The sequence below is a fragment of the Lynx canadensis genome, chromosome C1, assembly GCF_007474595.2.
Source record: "Lynx canadensis isolate LIC74 chromosome C1, mLynCan4.pri.v2, whole genome shotgun sequence".
Classification (NCBI taxonomy): Eukaryota; Metazoa; Chordata; class Mammalia; order Carnivora; family Felidae; genus Lynx; species Lynx canadensis.
The window spans coordinates 39701992-39718297 of NC_044310.1; the positions used below are offsets into that span (position 1 = coordinate 39701992).

Genomic DNA, 16306 nt, shown 5'->3' on the forward strand with positions numbered 1-16306 from the left:
GGAAGGCATACAGTTGCAGCGTGCATGCCGCCACCCCCTCTGCTTCCCCACTCAGAGCACACGTCACTAGTGGATAAGAGCACTCTCCTTTCCTACTAAGCCCAGGTTTGGATCCAGGCTCCTCCCTACCAAAGTGCTCCAGGTAGCCATTCCCAGCTAGAATTGAGACTCTCCTTGAAACCTCTTTGCTGGCTCCTGACTTTGGCCTTAAAATAATTACTTATAGCTGTTCTCTACCTTTAAACTGAGAGGAGTCAATTCACTCAGTTGGAGGAGAGAAGGTTGAGAAGACAGTCTTCAGAAATAATGCAAATAGTTAGACATGCATTTGCCCTTCTAAGAATTCTTACCATGATGATTTTTGGTTTTGTCTCGTTACTTGTTTTTTTTTTAATGTCTATTTATTTATTTTGAGAGAGAGAGAGCAGGGGAGGGGAAGAGAGTGAGGGAGACAGAGAATCCCAAGCAGGCTGCACGCTGCCAGCACAGCACCTATGTGGTGCTCAAATTCACAAACCATGAGATCATGACCTGAACCAAATCAAGAGTCAGAGTCTTAACTGACTGAGCCACCCAGGTGCCCCTTGTTATTTGTTTTTTAGCAAGAGGGAAGATTGACTTAGTGAATAATGCCAAAATTAATACCTATTGAGTTATGTTTAGCATATCTACAGCAGCCACTTGATTACCTAAATTCTAGTTACATGCAGAACTATTCTTCCATAGGACTTTCCAATCTCCAAGAACATTTGCTTATTTTTAAAACATCCTAAGGGGCGCCTGGGTGGCGCAGTCGGTTAGGCGTCCGACTTCAGCCAGGTCACGATCTCGCGGTCTGTGAGTTCGAGCCCCGCGTCGGGCTCTGGGCTGATGGCTCAGAGCCTGGAGCCTGTTTCCGATTCTGTGTCTCCCTCTCTCTCTGCCCCTCCCCCGTTCATGCTCTGTCTCTCTCTGTCCCAAAATAAATAAACGTTGAAAAAAAAAATTTTTTTAAACATCCTAAGTAACACTTTACCCCATTCTTGTCCCCAGTTTTTGCTTCCTTTCCTCCTCCTATCCTCCTTTTCAGAAAACAAAAACAAAACCAAAAAAACCCAACCACATGAAAACGAAGACACTAGTCAGTGGATATGTATATGTTTGGTATAAAACAAAAAGTTAGCAAATATTTTTCTGCTGTAGGCACTGGTAACATAATCTGATGCATCCATTATGAATCACACGGTATATATTTTATCAGACGGTGAATAAAATCTGAAGGGTTGTTTTTCTTTTCATGATAGTAGCATGAAAACTGAGATTTCAAAGGCTAATACAAAAGAAGTTATAATAGGCAAGTAACAGTTTCCTGCTTTTCTAATTCAAGTTATATAAATGCACAAACCACTTGAAATCTTACTCCTGTGATGCTTAGAAATTAATTCCAGATAATACAGCATCAAGGAGTGATCTGTCGTTAATATTATTGGTTGGGCTTTTTTTTTTTGAACTCTTTTAAATAAATGCTAAATGAAACATGAGCCACCCATGTGGTTAATAACAAGGCATGTCTGTTCATTGTCACACATCTCTGTCCACAAAATATCAAGAGATCTTTGACAACCATAAGTTAGGGGACTGCAAAGATGGTAGACTTGAAAACTCCTCGGGCCATCCCCTAATCTGCCTTAAAAATTAAAAAAAAAATTTCCCAATCTTTGATATCCACCAGTGTTATTCACTTATGCAGTCAATAAGTATTTATTATTTTCTATGTGTCACTATGTCTGTGATAGTCCCACATGTGCCTCAGTGAATAAATAAATAGAGCAACAGAATGAATGAAATAGAGCCCCTCCCCCAAGAGCTGTCTATTGTGGGGAGGGAGGATAAGGGTCAGAGTGGGATACCCTATGACCATATACTGTGGTAGAAGTATGGTAGAGCCTTGCTCTAGGAGTTTCTTATGGTTATTAGGAATTGACCTAGCTTTTCTCTTGGCATTTATGTCCCTTAGCCAGTTGAGCCATTCCATTCAGAAGAAATGCCACAGACATTAGTTGTTGCATTTTGGTTTTTAAACCTTGAAGACTCTCCTGCAAACACTCACTCAGCCCTCTGCCCCATGTCTGTGTCTGTGCATCTGTGTGTTATCCGTGGTCAGACTGATGTCTGGACCAGTCCCCCCTTCTGCCTGTCCCCCCAGGTTCTCCCCAATCACCATTGACGGAATGACAAGCCTTGTGGGAATGAACATCCCTGGTCACACAGGAACAGGCTGGTGCATCTTTGTCTACAACCTGTCCCCTGATTCCGACGAGAGTGTCCTCTGGCAGCTCTTCGGCCCCTTTGGCGCAGTGAACAACGTTAAGGTCATCCGCGACTTCAACACCAATAAGTGCAAGGGATTCGGCTTTGTCACCATGACCAACTATGATGAGGCAGCCATGGCCATTGCCAGCCTCAACGGGTACCGCCTAGGAGACCGAGTGTTGCAAGTTTCCTTTAAAACCAACAAAGCCCACAAGTCCTGAATTTCCCATCCTTACTTATTAAAATATATATATAAATATATACGAACAACACACACACACATACACACACACACACACAAAAGAGAGAGAAACAAACTTTTCGAGGCTTATATTCAACCATGGACTTTATAAGCCAGTGTTGCCTAAGTATTAAAACATTGGATTATCCTGAGGTGTACCAGGAAAGGATTTTATAATGCTTAGAAAAAAAAAGAAAAAAAAACAAAAAAATACCTTTGATGCATTGAATGTTCTTTCATAGCTGTCGTTGTTGAATATAATATACATAGATAGCGATGTGCAGGGATTTTAACCCAGCCAGCTAACTTTACTACCTTCCTTGAAGGTGGGTCTTTTTAAGATGACCATTCGCTCATTTGAAGAAGAAAAACAAAAAACAAAAAAAAAATAAAAATAAAACAATTTTTACAAAGTAATGGGATTCAAAGAAAGAAAAAAAAGATTTTTTTTTGTCAAAAAGTTGATCCAATCAGATTGGTAAAAACCCCCCACACAAATTAAAGAGGAATAATAAAAATTGCAAAAATGAAAAAAAAACTTTTGCAAATTTTTTTATTTTTCCTTTTTTCTTTTATATCATGTGAACTAAAAACAGTCTTCTGTTAGGGGATGGGGGCAAGGGGGATACCTGATGACATTAACAATTTAATAACATTAACATTGTTGCCAAAGAGGTGGTCTCTTTGCTGAAAATGGGTTTCAAGAAAAATCTATTTTTATAAAATATAAAGAATTTTTACAAGAGAATCTGGATTTGAGAAAAAAATATTTTGACTGGCTAATTTAGGGGAAATTGACAACTTTGTCGCGTTCATACTGCACTGGTAACTTTTTAGAGATCAAGATGTGTGTTTTAAACTGGATTCGTAGACTGTTTTTTGAAGGATGGGCTATAAACAGATGATCTTCATATCTTTTCATAGCATGTAATAATAATAAAAAAACAATTATTAATTACTAGGGGAAAGGAGTGTTCGTTCTACCCAGGGTACCACAGTTCCCCACAGTCAAAACCCAAAAGCAAGGAGATGAGTTGAAAGACAGTTTTTCTTTAAGTCATCAGTATGGGATGTCAGCAGAACAAAAATTAAAAAGATTAATTTTCCTTTTGATCTAAAACTTCCTTAGTTTGAGCAGTAGGTGCTACGAAATTATTTACATATCTTAGTATCATAGTTAAATGTAATGTGTTTAGGAGAGGAAAACAAAAGATACATTTGCTTTAAATTCATTAAGGAATTTTCAAATTCACTTTGTAGCCCATGCTGGTAGAATTGGGCTGTGTTGGTACATTTGAAACACTGTTTATGTTGCTTGAAACACTTATTTATTTAATCGCCGATGTGATGATGCCTATGGCCGAGATCAAATATAGCTAGATTGGCTAGACTACTTATTTGTTTACTTAAACTATGGGAAGAAGCATATTATTGTGTCATTCTGTTGTGTGTGTATGTGTATATACAATATAAATATATATATATAAAGTTATTTTTTCTTTGGGTTAATTTATTATAAGTTGTAACACTTGGCTAGTTTTGTTTGTATATGTCTTAAAATGTTTTCTTATGATATTTAAGTGACAGTTAAAGAGGTATCAAGGTAACTTGTGTAGAACTATTGTTTGATATATTGTCATGTTTGTTGTGAATATTTTTTCTTACTGCACAGTAGAAAAATAAAAACAACTGGGTCTTTATTTTAATGTAATTCAGATTGGGGAAAAAAAAACAGAGCTAAGGGAACAAAATGACTGAGGGAGCATTCTCCCACGTCCAGTGCACTGATCATTTTAGTATGTTTGTGCTTTGTACGGTTATATATTTAAAACAAAAACAAAACAAAAAAATACAAGGGTTCATGCTCTTCCCTGGGTAATAGAAACAGTTACTCGCTATGCATAATCTAGTTGATAGTTAAATTTGCTATTGCTTTTCTTGTCTTGTTATATAAAATCTTTTCAATACAAGTTTAGTCTTAATGGTAATAAAACGTTATGGTTATTTATAACTTGTGCTTATTTTGTGCGTTTTTTCCCATGCTGAACCCACTAAGTGCATGTAGACAGAACTGTTGTTTTCACACTGAAGAGGCAAACTGTAGTAGTAGTCGTAGTGGTAGACAGATAACGCAAACCAAGGCTGCATCATAGACTCCTCCTTTAAATTTTTTTTCTGTTTTTTTTTCCTCTTTTCGGTTTTGAAAAAAAAAAAAAAAACACCAGATTTCAGTTCAGAGAACACTCGTTCAACATTCAGGGAAAACTTTTTACATCACCTGCTATGAATGAACGCAGTTTGCTGGCAAAGTTTTGATGCATTTGCTAAGCATTAGTGGGAAAGGCGTGCCAAAATCTCTTCTCTATAATGTGTTCACTCTTGGGGGAAAAAAAAAGGAAAAAAAATCTTAGGACCAGGCAGTTGTATACTTTAGTTATAATGAATGACTTCATGTTAATCTTGCTAGTTTAGATGATTTCTGAGGGAAAGTATTGTAAATGTTTTTTTTTTTCATAATCTTGTTGTGTTTGAATTATTTGTACTTTATCTGTCCAGACAATAAATGAAAGTGTGTAGAATGGATTTGAGCTTCCCAGATTTTTAAATGTGTTCATTCAAACTTTTTTTGTAGCATCTTCAAATTTCCCCAGTAATTTTATTAAACAAACGCAAAAAAAAAAAAAAAAAAAGGTAGAGTAAAATTGTGTTTTGCAACTTAGCCCAGTCTCTCAAAGTCAATTCGGTATTCAAAAGTCATTGCCCTAGTTCCATACAAGTAAAAGTGTGGGCTCCTGCCGGCAGTATCCACATCATCTGGGAGCTTGTTAAAATGCAGAATCTCGGGCTGAATGCAAATCTATATTTAACCAGATCCCCAGGTGAATCACTGGTACTTTAAAGTGACGAACACTGCACTGATTGATAACAAGCTGGTACATTTGGCATTATGTTTGGCATTGTGATACATTTAGTGTCGGTTATTCATTTATAAGCATATTTGTGACTTGTTCAGAAGAAAGGAAGTCACTGCTTGCAGAGCATCTCCTGTCAGGCTGTGTGCTGTCCTCTACATTCTCTCACTTTGTCCTCCAGCAATCTGGGAGAGGTGGATAGCACTGTCCTCATTTCACTGATGGTAAGACTGAGGCTCAATGAGATTAAGTAACTTGAAACAGCTGGCAAGTCTCCAGCTGGGGCTTGACTCCGAGTCTTAGTCGACTGCACAGCACCTCAGCGTTGAGACTGCAGAGCTGGAGCAGTCTTTAGGAAACAGACCATTTACATTGGAAGTGGTAGCAAAACAAGAAAGGTTACCTTGTTATGTTAGCATTCATTTTTGCTTAGAAGTAGCAAATATTTGACTTTCTTACTTCCAATAGAAACCTAAACAAGGACTTAACTTATACCGTGTATAAAAAACATGGATTTTAAGCTCAACCTCAAGGGGGGTATCATGAAGTCATATTAAAATGTTCCCTTAAATTTACAGATGAGCTTTTTAGTGATTTCCCGATACAACCACTCATTGATGATCTACTGTCTTTCGTTTTCATTTTCTCACTAATTGAAAATTCATAATACCTCATAAAACATCACCATCCATAAACTGACACTAGCAGAAGAAATGCCTCTAAGTGAGCCAGATGAACAAATAGTCAGATTCTCTTCCATTTCTCATTACCCTTCCCCTTTTTTATTATTATATTAAATTACCACAGTAGTTGGGATAATTAAATTCAGGGCAAAGAATGGGATTTAATTAACCAAGCTAAATATTAAAACGAAGTCAGCCTGAACTTTACATAGATGAACTTGAGGGTTCTTATTTCAGTTTTATTTAAAGACAAGTCCCTAAGTTTCTTTTCTGAAGAAAAATGCACAAATAGCTGCCCCCAGGGAAAACGGCTTCACAAACGTGTATAGGGTCTAAAAATGTTACTGCTAAACCTAAGATAGTTATTACCAATCATCACCATCTCTGATCCTTAAAAGTGTCATTTTAGTGTACTTTAAATGAATGGATACATTATTTTGGAATATTGGAAGTTGGTGGAATTTTACCAGTTCATGTAGTTCACTCCCCAGCCTGCAACAGACCTATCTTGACAGTTTCACAAAGAGCTGTACGTGTTTAAATAGGTCTTTATAATATCCATGGAAGGCCATTCTATATACACTCTCTTGGTAGCACTTCCCAACATCAGCATAACATGTCTGCCTAACAACTAATAAAAAATTCATTTTGCTGTGAGTGTAAGCCTGTACCTTAAATCTCCAGACAAACGTTATATAGTTTCTTGTAGGTGTTTGTGGGAAAGTTTTAGCAAATCACAAGAAAGCAGAGGTTATTACATTTTTTTTAGGTCCTAGGTACGTTATGTTTTACTGGGATGAAAAATTGCATGTCAGGGAAGGCTGAAGGCATTTACTTAGTGTTATTTTTCTCAGACTGATAGGAAGAGTGCAAAAAACATGTGCTTGTGTCTGTAACCACCCTACATCATCACCACCAGCATCAAAACTACTTACATCTGACCAAAAGGATCAAAGAGTGACCAAATGTTAGTTACAGTCAGAACAGTTTATCAACTTGGGTCCTGTTTAAATTTCTTTCATCGAGATCAGTCATTATTTGTTCACTTATAAATGAAACATTTAAGTCCCAAAGAACAACACTTAAAAGTACATTTGAAACTCACAAAGTCTCATAGGGCTCCTGTGCAGTCAGTATTTGTGTCTGACTACCTTAACCTTGTCAAAATTTGGCACTTAATCACCTTTCACCATAGGCAATTCAGGAAACTCAGTTCCAATTGTTTTGCCCTTACTTTCTGTAAGTACTATGCATTTGTTCTTCAACAGACATATACATGCAAATACACAGAGGCAAGCATTTGTACAACTGAATAGGAAATGGGGTGTTTTACTTTCACTTGCAAATTCAAAAATCATACCTGACAAGGCAGCATTAATGGAAAGAGTGTGTCTTCTAAATGGAAGAGTCATTAAAATCTTAATTTGAGGTCATCCTGCCAGGATCCATTCCACAGCCTTAACACATGCTCATGGAGCACAGCTGTATAATATCCCTACACCCTTCACTGCCTTTGTTCTACCTGGAAAAGAGAATAATAAAAGGAAATTACATTTTATTTCCATGAGCTACAATCAAGTTTTAATATTGTCCAAAAATGACTCGTAGCATTCCTTTATCTTATTAGCTTTTTGGCATATTAAGTAATAAGATAATTTCTCATGGTACAGTATTTATGTAAGAATCATATTTCTCTCTGTGCAGATCACTTACAGAAGTGTCTGTTAACAGGAGAGAATGATGCGTAATCGGCACTTAAGATTAAAATAGACCTGAGAACATAAAAGTGTTCCTTCAATTAAAGGAATAGCATTTCTTCAGTCTCCTCTTTTTTTTTCTTTTTTTTTTTTTTTTTTTTTGTTTCTGCAGCAGAATGAAAACTGGCTTAAAATCACCCAACCCCAGGTTAATTACAGGAAGGTTTCCCTATGCAAGTCCAGCTTAATCTACTAGTGGTTCAAATGCAAAGTAGACTCACATGCCACTCCAGGATACCATGTAATTATTTTAAACAGTTTCCACCAAAGTCCTTGAGGTTTAAGAGATTATTTCTAGAAAGGGCACAAGCGTTTATTATCTTTCCAGTATGCCAGGCACTATACATGTAGCATTTGGTCCTTCTGCCAACTCAGGAGTATCGTCCTCCTTTTACATAGAGCAAAAAGAGATTCGGAAGAGATTTGTTATCTCTGCCTGACCTCAAAGCCCCCAGTTATACCACCCTGGCTATGAGCCAATTCTGTCATAATCAGAGCCAAAACAATTACCAAATGGTCCTTACTTCAATTAAAGGTGGAGATGAGTCCTGTTATGTAAGGAACAAGGGAAATAACATTAATGCATTGTGCCTGGGGTAATCCCCAACTCTTTAATGGAAAAACAGATCCAATAACGTTGATTTACAAGCAAATTGACAAGGAAAAACTAAAAATGAGAGTTTTTAAATACTGATGAGCAACAGTGTTTAAAAATGAAAATTTCGTTGACAAGTCTATTTAAACCACCAAAAGTCAATGAGGTGGAAAGGGGTTGAGGATAGGACCGACCATAGGATAAAAAATGTTTACAAGCTAAGTCAGCCACACTTGGAGCTGACCCTTCAAGTCTCCCTCAGAGAGAAAGTCATCATGTGAACAATATCACCATGATGAGAGCTCCTTTTGCTATCTGTATTGCCTCCAAATCCTCAGAACATTCGTAGGAGGCACTATAATCCTTATTTTACACCTGACAAAAGAGGCTCAGAGATGTTGTGCATCTTGCCCAAGGTGTTACAGCATGTCGCAGAATTGGAATTTACACCCGTTGTCTGGCTCCAAGGCAAGGTCTTTCCACTAAACCACACTGAGGGCCTTTCAGTGTGATACCACACTTGTTGTACCCCCACCTACCTGTGATGTAAGGTAGGCTGGGGGTGGGAGAATCAACCTAAGCCTTGTCTACATTAGAACCTCTGCTCTGGACATCTGCCACAGGCCAGGCACTGAGGTAGGGCACACAGCAATAAACAAACATATTCAGCATTTTTTTTCTCCCACCTATTTTGTACATGGCACTGTGCAATGGGTTATGACAGGAAACAAGAAAAGAAAGGACTTTAGAGTTTTGTTATAAAGAAAAGCCATATGAAACAATTATTTAGCCATGCCAGGTAGCTTCTGTGCTGGAAGGAGAATTACAAGAAATTCTGAAAAATCTGTGGGGAGTGAAACAGTATTTTGGTACCCAGAGAGGAAAGAGAGTATGGCCTGGTAGAAGGAGGACAAGCACTATTGAAAGAAAGTTCTAAGTTTGGATCCCAGGGCAAATTGTTTAATGTCTCTGAGAGTCCTGATCAGAGAAGGACAGATTATAAATAAAATATGTCAAGTTCCTGGCACTCGATGAAGAGTACAGTTGACTATTAAACAACACTGGACCTAGGGACACTGACCTCCACATAGTCAAAAATCCATATATAACTTTGACTCCCCCAAAACTTAAGTACTAATAGCCTGCTGTTGACCAGAAGCTTTACCAATAACACACAGTTGATTAACACATATTTTGTATGTTACATGTGTTATATATGCTATTCTTACAATAAGCTTGAGAAAAGAAAATATTATTCTTCTAATTTTTTAATGTTTATTTTTGAGAGAGAGAGAGACAGAATATGAGTGGAGGAGGGGCAGGAAGAGGGAGACACAGAATCTGAAGCAGGCTCCAGGCTCTGAGCTGTCAGCCCAGAGCCCAACACGAGGCTTAAACTTACAAACCATGAGATCATGACCTGAACCAAAGTCAGATGCTTAACTGACTGAGCTACCCAGGTGCCCTGAGAAAAGAAAATATTATTAAGAAAAACATAAGGAAGAGAAAATACATCTACAGTGCCGTAAAAATAAATCCATACGTAAGTGGATTCTCACAGTTCAAACTTGTGTTGTTCAAGGGTCAACAGTGGTAGGGATTAAACAGTAGTCAGAAAGATCCCCAGAGGCAAGGAGCTTGGACCGGACGATTTGGCAGGGGAAGGGGGTTTGGTGGGTGCCTGTGGATGTAAAGAACAAGGAAAAAGCCTCAAGGAGGGAGGAAATAGTAGGATGCATATGAGAACAAGCACTTGGAAATTTCACTCAGCCTTGTAGAATTTGAGCTCCTTTTGAAATACAACAATACAACAGGGACCACAGACCCTGTCGGTCCCTCCTCTGGTGCCTGGCCACTACAGTGATTCTGCCATTCCACCTCCTCCCTGGGACTCTTCAGTGATGTTCCCTTTACCAGCAGTCCAATTTTCTCTAAATAAACTGTTCAAATTCTAGAGAGAGGAACCTGAATGCCTTGGTTCATTGGCATTCACAAGCTGCTGGCACAATTAATTCCCTTTCTCATAGACCAACCTGGTCCTGAAGCCAGAGCTGAAGTCACATGCGACACAACATGGCCTGCTGGCAAAGAATGGCTTGGGGGAATTGCCCTGAGCAGGGGCTTGGGGCAGGACAGGCAGCTTGGACAGCCTGTGCAGTACAGTGGGAAGCAGCTGGGCAAGATGGAGTGGAGACAGGCCTTCCAGGGATTGGTGAGGGGATGGCGATAGGTGCTAAGGAACATAGGTAGACAGCAGTGGGAGGATAGCAGAGGAATACTGATATCCCCAAGCCCTGCTTGTCTTTGCTGTAGGCACAAGAAAGACTCATATGTTCTGTCTCAAGATGACAAACAGATCCAATTAGACTATTTGTAAAGGGCAGCCCTCCCCCACTTGTCACACAGTCAGCCTGGTCTTTGCCTGCTTAGTTAGCTATGGAAAGCCCTTGGAAGTCAGTTCAATCTCCTCATTTGAATCCTTGGGAGAAAAAAGGGCTTTGGGTTGCCCAATCCTACCCTAGGTGACTAGCTCCTTATCCCATCCTACAAACATTAGGATTCCTTTCCTTAGAATGCCCTTTCTGAACCACTGCTCCACCCCCAACCAGGCCCCATTTCACTCAACACACACACACACACACACACACACACACACACACACACACACATCATCCACATGACTAATCCTACATGTTCAGCTCACAATTCAGTCCCTCCTGAGAACTTTCATACCCCTCAGGCTGGATTAGGGATTCCTGGACAATCCCATATCCCTCTCCTTTCCTGTCTCACAGCACACTTTGACACCCCACATTTGTACCACTGTATGCATGCTTCCTTGCGGATGGAGGAATCAAATGCAGTGCCTACCTTGGAAGAGCTCAAACGCAGGCAGAGCACTGAAGAACAAGAACAAAACCAGAGGTTGTTTGGGGAGCACAGAGAAAAAAAACAGTCAAGTGTAACTTTGGTAGGGAAGGGTGAGATTGAAGTGTAATAAGAAAGGCATCCTTAGACATGTGTAGGAATCAGCTTTACCTTAAGGATGAATGAGACTTGGACAGGCAGGCATTGGGGCAAGGTCAGGAGCATCACAATGGGAACCATGGAAGTGACCCAGGACCAGGAGTCAGAATCCTCAGCCCCCTGACTTACTGTGTGATATCACTGTACCTCACTGGGCCTCAGTTTCCCAGAAGTTAAGGGAAGGTGTTAGGGACTAGATGGTCTCTGATGGTCTTGCTCCTGCTTTCTCCTAGATTTTCATTTTCCCTTATGTTTTTCATTGATTCAGCAAATATTTATTAATTACTTACTGTATGGTACTAAGGATACAATGAGGGGACAAAAGAGATGTTTGTATACAGTTGGGGATGAATGCTGTTAAAGTCAAGTACAGGCTGCTCTGAAAGTAACAAGGACACCTGCCCATCAGAGGACAAGGAATGCCCTGCTACTGTGGCATTTGAGCTGAGGTCTGAAGGACAAGATGGGCATCCCTCATCCTAGGCAGAGGGGAAGAGCATGGACAAAGAGCCAGAGGTGGAGAGGAGGCTCAGCAGGAAGGAGCATAGTGACTCAGCAGTGGAGGTGGGGCTGGGGCTGGGCTGGGAGTGGTAGCAGGGACCTGATAACCCCTGCAAGCCACAGAGAGGACTTTGACCTTTACCTTAAAAGTAGTGGGAAGGACCCACATTCCAGCCAACGGATCATCTTCTCTCAGCCTCAATGAACTCATATATAAAATAGGGATGATAGGGGCGCCTGGGTGGCGCAGTCGGTTAGGCGTCCGACTTCAACCAGGTCACGATCTCACGGTCCGTGGGTTCGAGCCCCGCGTCAGGCTCTGGGCTGATGGCTCAGAGCCTGGAGCCTGTTTCCGATTCTGTGTCTCCCTCTCTCTCTGCCCCTCCCCCGTTCATGCTCTGTCTCTCTCTGTCCCAAAAATAAATAAACGTTGGAAAAAAAAATTTTTTTTAAATAGGGATGATAAAGCACCCACTTTATATGGTACTGGAAGAATCAAATGAATTAATATGTGTTAAGTGCTTAAAACACAACCTGGAAAATAGCAATAACAATAAAAATGTTTGCTATCACCATCATCATCATTAGCAACATCATCACCATCATCTCATCATTATTCATCTGGCTAATTCTCACACATTCCTCAAAATTCAGTATGGATGCCATCTCTTCGGGAGCTCCTTCCCTGACTTCCCAGTCAGATTATGTACCACTCCCCTGGGCTCCCAAAGTCCCTGTGCTTCCGTCTCTCAGCCTGCAGAGTAATTTGCTGTTTACATCTCTGCCTTCACCACTAAACTGTAAGCTCATCAGGGGAAAGGACGGTGACCTACTTGTCAGCACAAGATTGGGCACAAAAAGAATGTCAGTGAAGGTGCTCAATTGTGGTAGGCTGAATAACGCCCCCCAAGATGTTCACACCCTAACCCTTGAACCTTGAGAATATGTTACCTTATGTGATAAATGTGACTTTGCAAATGTGTGCAAAAGTTAAGGATCCTGAGATGGGGAGATTATCCTGAATTATCTAGGTGAGCCCAATATGATCATAAGGGCAGCAAGAAGGCAGCAGGGAGATCAATCAGTAGTAGGAGATGTGATGACAGAAGGAAAAGATTGGGCCCATGAGCCAAGGAATGCAGGTGGTTCTTACAAGCTGAAAAAGGTAAGGACCTCCAGAACTGTAAGAGAATAAACTGACGTTTTAAGGTTACTCCGTTTGTGGTAATTTATTACATCAGCAAAAGGAAATTAATGTGCCAGCCAAACATGAAGCAGGGATTAGAGAAAGAATAATTGTGGGAGAGGCGAATGCTTAGACCAAGCACTCTCTGACCGCATCACATCAGTGAGAGCTGGGATGATGTTTATGGTGGTCCCTCTGCCCCCTCTGTCAGAATCCCCTCATCAAACTGGGCCCCCCAGAAGCAGATGCCACTGCCATTTTAACTTCATCCCTGGTCTTTCAACTTGGTAGACCAAGAAAGGGGGAAAAGAATCAGTGTGTCCAAAGAGATGAGTGCACTGTTTGTCCAGGCTCCAGAGGATAGAGGCTAGAGTATCAAGTGCAGTAATGGAAGGAACACTGGCTCAGGAGACCTGGGTTCAATTTCCAGCCCTACCACCAATTTCTTGTGTGATTTTGAACAAATATTATATTCCAGACAAGCTCTTTCTCTTCTGCTCCACGTCCCAATCAATGGTGGGAAACCCAGGAATATTTTTAAACTCTACCCCTTTCCCTCAACCATCCAATCAATTACCAAATCCTGTGAATTTTACCTCCTGAAAATTTCCCAAATTCATCCCCTCCTCCCCCTCTTCATGGCTGCTATCCTAGTTTAAGTCTCATCTGCTCATCAGAGACAACTGGACATCTTTTTTTTTTTTTTTTTTTTTTTTTTTTTTTTTTTTTTTTTTTTTTCAACGTTTATTTATTTTTGGGACAGAGAGAGACAGAGCATGAACGGGGGAGGGGCAGAGAGAGAGGGAGACACAGAATCGGAAACAGGCTCCAGGCTCCGAGCCATCAGCCCAGAGCCTGACGCGGGGCTCGAACTCACGGACCGCGAGATCGTGACCTGGCTGAAGTCGGACACTTAACCGACTGCGCCACCCAGGCGCCCCGAGACAACTGGACATCTTCTATGTACATGGATTCTGGCACTAACCTCACAGGAGACCTCCCTTCCTTAACATCTGTACCCCTCCTATCCCCTCAGTCAGAATGAGCTGCCTAAAATATCCACCTGACCAAATGCCTTCCCTGCCTAAATCCCCTGAGGAGAGTCCCAAACAGGTGACAGTCCAGATGTCTGAGCATGACTTCAAGGCCCTGCATTATCTAGGCTCTGACTGCTTAACTAGCCTCATCCTCTCCTCTTCCTGCCTCATGGTTTATATTAAACCATTCAAAACTGCCTATATTAATTCTCTTCTTCCTTTCTAACAGAACCTAATTTTATTAAGGCAATAAAACGCCTAGCTTCAAAACATTTTTCAGTTTTCCTTACAGTTAGAGGTGGCCACATCACACAGCTATGGCCAATGAGATGTAACAAGTCCCTGGTGAGGTTTCCAGGAACGATCTAAAAGACAGCAAACTCAGCTGACATTCTACTTTCCCTTTGTCATTGTCCTCCCCACCTCTTCTTTCTTCCCCCCTGGAATGCTGATGTGATATCTGGAGCTGCAGGTGCCATGTTGCAACTATGAAGGCAACAGCCAATAACCATGAATGACAGAATTGAAACACATGAGGCACCATGGTCCTCAGTAGCATCTCTTAGCTGCTACAGCAGCCTGGATTGTCTTCCCTGTGCTTCTCATTACATGAGAAAAAAATCATTCCTTACTGCAGGGTTTCCCAGCCAGTGAACACATTCTTATTGATGTTCTCATTCTATTTCCTTGACATTCTGAGCAGCTGGGTGATGCTCTGGGCTGTCAGAGTCCCCAGGCCATTTATTTCTGACCCCAAACAGCCTGTCCCTCTACCCTATTGGGACAAAAAAAAATATTATTGTATGTATGACACTATGTGAAAAAGGTTAGACAACTTTGCCTCACTGATTTAAGTTTGATTATTACCCTGTCCCACTTGGCCATTACCTATGCCTCCCAGTCTGACCACATTGAAGAGACTCACATTGGTCTTCAGACCCACCCAGATGTCCAATGCCCCTACAAATGCCTGCTATCCCCACCTCTAGGAGTTCCATCCCCACCTGCCTCCATATCTCCATTGCCTTATTGCTGCCTGCATCAGTCTTCCATGCATCTAAGGACTCCCCATTCGGCAGCACTGACCTATTTCTGACCTCTGATGCTCCTTGGGGATTCAATTCCTGCCATCCCACTAACTGGAAGATCTCAGTGTCTTTTCTTACCTCCAGATCTACAGGGCTCATTTTTCTCTCTCTGGCTCATTCTCTCACTCTTGCTCATCATTAGGGATGCACCCTCCTTTTCTCTTATCCCACTTGGCTAGGGAAGGAACAGTCCTACCATTGAGTTGCTTAGACCCCTGGTGACTTAGTAAAATCATTTTTTGGATATGCAGGGGTGGAGGTAGGTTAGAGTGGGCTAAGAAGTGCCTTTCGTCTAGTCCCTTTCATCCTCGAGCCTGTTTGCTAGTCTGGACCTCTGTGCCAGATGCTTTCCTCACTTACAGTGATGTTTTCTCTTGGGACCCTGTTGTTCTTATTGTAATCTGGCTGCTAACGCCCCTATCCCCATGACCTCAGTGCCCATCAGTTACGCTTATATATGTCTGAGCCTTAAATACGAACCATCCAAGTTCTCATTCATGAAGTCTATGTCAACCCGGGGATGTAGCTAGACACTGGAAGGGTATGGAATATATGTAGAGTCCTGAGCCTCCTGCTACAGAATAAATGATTAAATTCTCTAGGCCTCAGTGTCCCTATCTGTAAATGCAGAACCAGGTCTACGTGAATTCAGCTACACCATGCTGACACTAGAAGGAACCCCAGGGGAAGGCTCGAGGCCCAAGAATACATAGAACCAGTCTAGGAAGAAGGGGAGGGGGAGAAATGAGGGGGAGAGGAAGTTTTCATCAGGTGCTGAGCTTTCACTGCCAAAAAATTTCTCACAAACAAACCCACCCCAGCAAAGGAAGCTACTGTCGGCTGGCACACTGCAGAAAAGAAGGCGGGCACGAGGCCTCATTAATCCAGCAACTGTGGGATCAGTTGCAGATACCCCCAGCCCACCCACTTCTCACCATCTGCTGCTGCTGCCGCGGAGCCGGAGGCGTGCAGCTCTGGTGGGCGTCC

General features: G+C 41.3%; 1 protein-coding gene across 3 annotated transcripts in view; it reads left to right on the forward strand.

Annotated features, from left to right (window-relative positions):
- Nucleotides 1–4228, forward strand: part of ELAVL4 (ELAV like RNA binding protein 4) — a 90991-nt gene extending 86763 nt beyond the window's left edge. For 2 of the 3 annotated variants that reach the window (XM_030327549.1, XM_030327548.1), the window contains exon 7: nt 2144–4228. In XM_030327549.1, the coding sequence (XP_030183409.1) occupies nt 2144–2513 (370 nt within the window). In that variant the 3' untranslated portion in view covers nt 2514–4228. The remainder of the gene's footprint in view (nt 1–2143) is intronic. The other variant, XM_030327550.1, reaches the window with a different exon arrangement.
- The last annotated feature ends 12078 nt before the right edge of the window (nt 4229–16306 follow it).